The sequence below is a fragment of the Macrobrachium rosenbergii genome, chromosome 53 (genome assembly GCF_040412425.1).
Source record: "Macrobrachium rosenbergii isolate ZJJX-2024 chromosome 53, ASM4041242v1, whole genome shotgun sequence".
Lineage (NCBI taxonomy): Eukaryota > Metazoa > Arthropoda > Malacostraca > Decapoda > Palaemonidae > Macrobrachium > Macrobrachium rosenbergii.
The window spans coordinates 27,157,824-27,162,823 of NC_089793.1; the positions used below are offsets into that span (position 1 = coordinate 27,157,824).

Below are 5,000 nucleotides of genomic sequence, written 5' to 3' on the forward strand. Positions count from 1 at the left end.
ATAATTATTCCTCCTCCACGTAAATTAGAATTCATTGCTTGAAACGAGCAACTGCTCTCGTTAAATTCATAATCGGAAGTAAAGTCGATACTTTGCAAAATTTCCCTTCACCCTCTGCATTCGTTTTGTGCATGACAAATTCTTTTTTAGTAATTAAGGCACGTGTGTGGTTTTGTATGCGCACACGAGCTGTCATTTACAGTTTTTGGTCCACAGTTTTATATATCTGGTTTTTGTTCGTTGCAAATGGATAGGTGGTGGATTTCTGGCTGCCAACTTGCATTATTCCGCAATCCTCTATTGCTCCGTGGGAACTCAGCTCTGCGACCGTTTATTAAATATGGGAAATTTTTAAATATATATACTCTTGGGATTCTCTTAGGTATTCTTTTGAGATTCTCTTGAGATTCTCTCTGGGATTCTCTCTGGGATTCTCATAGGGATTCTCATAGGGATTCTCATAGGGATTCTCTTGAGATTCTCTTGAGATTCTCTTTGGGATTCTCTTGAGAATCTCAAGGGATTCTCTTGAGAATCTCAAGGGATTCTCTTGAGAATCTCAAGGGATTCTCTTGAGAATCTCAAGGGATTTAGAATCTCAAGGGAAATCTCTCTTGAGAATCTCAGGGTATTCTCTTGAGATTATTTTTGAGAATCTCAAGGGATTCTCTTGAGAATCTCAGGGATTCTCTTGAGATTCTCTTAGGGATTCTCTTGAGAATATCTTGGGGGTTCTCTTGAGATTCTCTTGGTGGATTCTCTTGAGATTCTCTTGGGGATTCTCTTGAGATTCTCTTGGGACACTCTTGAGATTCTCTTGGGACACTCTTGAGATTCTCTTGGGGACTCTTGAGATTCTCTTGGGGACTCTCTTGAGATTCTCTTGGGGACTCTCTTGAGAGTAAAAAATCTTGAGAGATTCTCTTGGGGACTCTCTTGAGATTCTCTTGGGGACTCTCTTGAGATTCTCTTGGGGACTCTCTTGAGATTCTCTTGGGGACTCTCTTGAGAGTAAAAAATCTTGAGAGTCTCTTGGGTACTCTCTTGAGAGTCTCTTGGGTACTCTCTTGAGAGTCTCTTGGGTACTCTTCTTGAGAGTCTCTTGGATACTCTTCTTGAGAGTCTCTTGGATACTCTTCTTGAGATTCTCTTGGTGGGATTCTCTTGGTGGATTCTCTTGAGATTCTCTTGGTGGATTCTCTTGAGATTCTCTTGAGATTCTCTTGAGATTCTCTTGAGATTCTCTTGGTGGATTCTCTTGAGATTCTCTTGGTGGATTCTCTTGAGATTCTCTCGGTGGATTCTCTTGAGATTCTCTCGGTGGATTCTCTTGAGATTCTCTCGGTGGATTCTCTTGAGATTCTCTTGGGGATTCTTTTGAGAGTCTCTTGAGGATTCCCTTGAGACTCTTGTAGGGGTTCTCTTGAGAATCTCTTAGGGATTCTCTTGAGATTCTTTTGGGATTCTCTTAGGGATCCTTATGGGATTCTCTTAGGGATTCTTTTGAGATTCTCTCAGGGAAGTCTTGAGATTCCCTTAGGGATTCTTTTGAAGAGACCTTGAGATTCTTTTGAGATAAAAGGACTTTTGGGGATTCTTTTGAGATAATTTTGGGGATTCTCTTGAGATTCTCTTGAGAGTCTCTTGGGGATTCTCTTGAGATTCTCTTGGTGGATTCTCTTGAGATTCTCTTGGTGGATTCTCTTGAGATTCCCCCTGGTGGACTTCTGGGGATTCTCTGTGATTCCTCTGGGATTCTTCTGGTGGATTCTCTGAGATTCTCTTGAGATTCTCTGTGATTTCTTGAGATCCTCTTTGGGATCTCTTTTGAGAGTCTCTGGAGGATTCCTGAGATTCTTTTAGGTTCTTTGAGAATCTCCCGGGACTTCTTGAGATTCTTTTGAGATTCTCTTAGGGATCCTTTTGGGGATCCTTTTGGGATTCTCTTAGGGATTCTTTTGAGATTCTCTCAGGGAAGTCTTGAGATTCCCTTAGGGATTCATTTGAAGAGACCTTGAGATTCTTTTGAGATAAAAGTACTTTTGGGGATTCTTTTGAGATTCTCTCGATACTTTTGGGGATTCTTTTGAGAGTCTCTTGTGATTCTTAGGGATTCCCTTGAGATTCTCTTGGGGATTCTCTTCAGATTCTCTTGGGGGATTCCTGTTAATCAGCTCAGTGGTCTGGTTAAACTAAGATATCTTAATTAATTTAACTTGTCCTGTATGGATTGCCCATGATTCTTTTGTATGATTCTCTGAGAATCCCTTTGAAACTCCCATCGAGATTTGTTCGCGAACCGCGAAACTTGGCGCATGACAATTAATTCGCCGACTGGTTCAAATTAGCGCCACGTTAATGACTATATCTTCTCATGTTCAAAATCTTTATTATGATTGCGGACGTACAGTGAAGCCGATATTCAAGTCAATTAAACTGTGCACTTGTACGGAAAGTTAAAGGTATAAAATGCCTTTATAAAAAAGAGCAAGATTAAAGTAAAAACATTTCGTACCGTCAAGTGTGGAAATTCATCTTTAGTAGACTTTCTAGTTTATCGTTGTTTATGCTTTGAATTAATGTTTATCAAGGTAGAGTTGTAGGCCTAGTGGTATGTAACTTATTTACTTTTATATGTGTATATATGTATATATATTTATATGTATTTGCATGTATGTATATATATATTTATATGTATTTCTATGTGTATATATATAATGTATATATGTATTATACATATACATTATAGATTATATATACATTATGTATAATGTATGTATGTATTATGTATGTTTGTGTTTGGAGTGAAGACGAGGCGTTATGTTCAAATCTAATTAACATATTCATATTTCAGATGTACCCGCCATATATCCTGCAAATGTATGGAGTTTACGACACGCATGCGTAAGTACACACAAATTCAAGTTTAGTTACTTTGTGGTGTTCTAATGAAAAGCGAAGAAAGCTAAGCAGAAATTTTGTATTATCTTGAAAAATGTGCAGATTATTTCTTATTTTCTTATTTAGCAACTATGTGGGAAACAGAAATCGTTGCTTTATTGGGACACACGCACATACACATACACACGATAGCATGTACGTACTTACAAGTTATCATCTTGTTCAATTTATAGAAGATATTACAAGTTACCCTCCAGCCCTTGACCTATTCACACACACTAAAACACACACATTCACACTCACGCACACACACACACTCTCACTCTAACACACACACACACACACACACACTCTAAATACACACACTCACACTCACTCTAACACACACACTCACACTCACTCTAACACACACTCACTCTAACACACACTAACACACGCGCACACTCTAACACACTCGCACACTCTAACACACGCGCACACTCTAACACACACATTAAATCATTTTAACGCACGTTAATACATTCTAACACACAACCACACGAATACATTCTGACACAACCACATTAATACATTCTGACAGACAGACACACACACACACATACTTTCACTCTAACACACCCATACACGTTAGCACACATTCTAACACACACACATGCACATTAACTCACATTCTAACACACACACACATTACCACACATTCTAACACACACAAATGCACTATAAAAAGAGGATTTTTACCATGACTCACACGTAGGATGGCTGGACGCCCTGTCACCTGGGTAATCCATAATCTTGGTATCTGGGAGCATCTGAACTTGAGCAGGAATTGATGAAATCGGCTTAAACTGATGACGTACGATCGATTCCGATAATTTAACGTGGGATTCTTAACCCCTTCTGTATAGAAACAGGCTTCTGTAAATCCTCCAATTAGTATTCAGTGCTTATATCTTAACGAGCTCGGTTTTACTGCACTAGTGGGAGATTAGGTTTCAATGAGTATATATATATATTTATATATTTACTGTACACATTTTTCATTTCTTCCTTCGCTGTTTGATATATATATATATATATATATATATATATATATATATATATATATATATATATATATTATATACATATATATTATATATAATTTATATATATATCTATATGCAATGTATATAATGTGCATACACACACACACACACACACACACACATATATATATATATATATATATATATATATATATAGACAATTATATATTATATTTATATATCAATATATATTATTTATATATATACACTGTGTATATGCATATATATATTTAAATAGTGTGTATAATGTATATTGATATAGGTGTAAATTATATATGCATATATCCCGCGATTTAAAACTCCACATCAACTGCTACATCAGGAGCAGTCAACGTTTAATCAGAAGACTTAACATATTAAGTGAAAATGTGACGAAGTATTAAGACGAAGTATTAGATCCTTAGAGTAACAGACATCATCCTACCACTGCTTAAAAAAAGTAGTATATGTAAATAAGGTATATTTTTATTGCTTCCATCCCGGATAATATTTGAGGATTTGACTGTAGGTTGACGCCGTAAGTGAGTAACTATACGGTGACTAAGGCAGCCATTTCTGTTTGTTTTTTAAACCTTCAGCTAACATGTTTTTTCGTGGGCTGGATTTCCAGTTCATTAATTACCGTTTGAACATGATTTTCATTTTCTAAAGGTTATCAATATAATTTTGTTTCTAAAAATTAATATAATTTTAAGTTACTTAAAATTGTTATCATAATTTTAAGTTTCTAAAAATTATCGATATACTTTTAAGTTTCTAAAAATTTTAATTTTGTTTCAAAAATTAATATAATAAGTTTCTAAAAATTGTTAATACAATTTTGTTTCAAAAGATTATTAATATAATTTCAAGTTTCTAAAAATTGTTAATGTAATTTCAAGTTTCTGAAAATTAATATTTAAGTTTCTAAAAATTAATATAATTTTAAGTTTCTAAAAATGAATATAAGTTTAAGTTTCTAAAAGTTGTTAATATAGTAAGTTTCTGAAAATTACTAATATAACAAGTTTCTAA

At 35.0% G+C, this 5,000-nt stretch overlaps 1 protein-coding gene across 1 annotated transcript in view; it reads left to right on the forward strand.

Moving 5' to 3' along the window:
• Nucleotides 1-5,000, forward strand: part of cdm (importin-13-like protein cdm) — a 156,032-nt gene that overhangs the window by 43,055 nt on the left and 107,977 nt on the right. Inside the window, exon 2 of the mRNA XM_067096941.1 lies at nucleotides 2,855-2,904. Coding sequence (XP_066953042.1) covers nucleotides 2,855-2,904 — 50 coding nt within the window. The remainder of the gene's footprint in view (nucleotides 1-2,854; nucleotides 2,905-5,000) is intronic.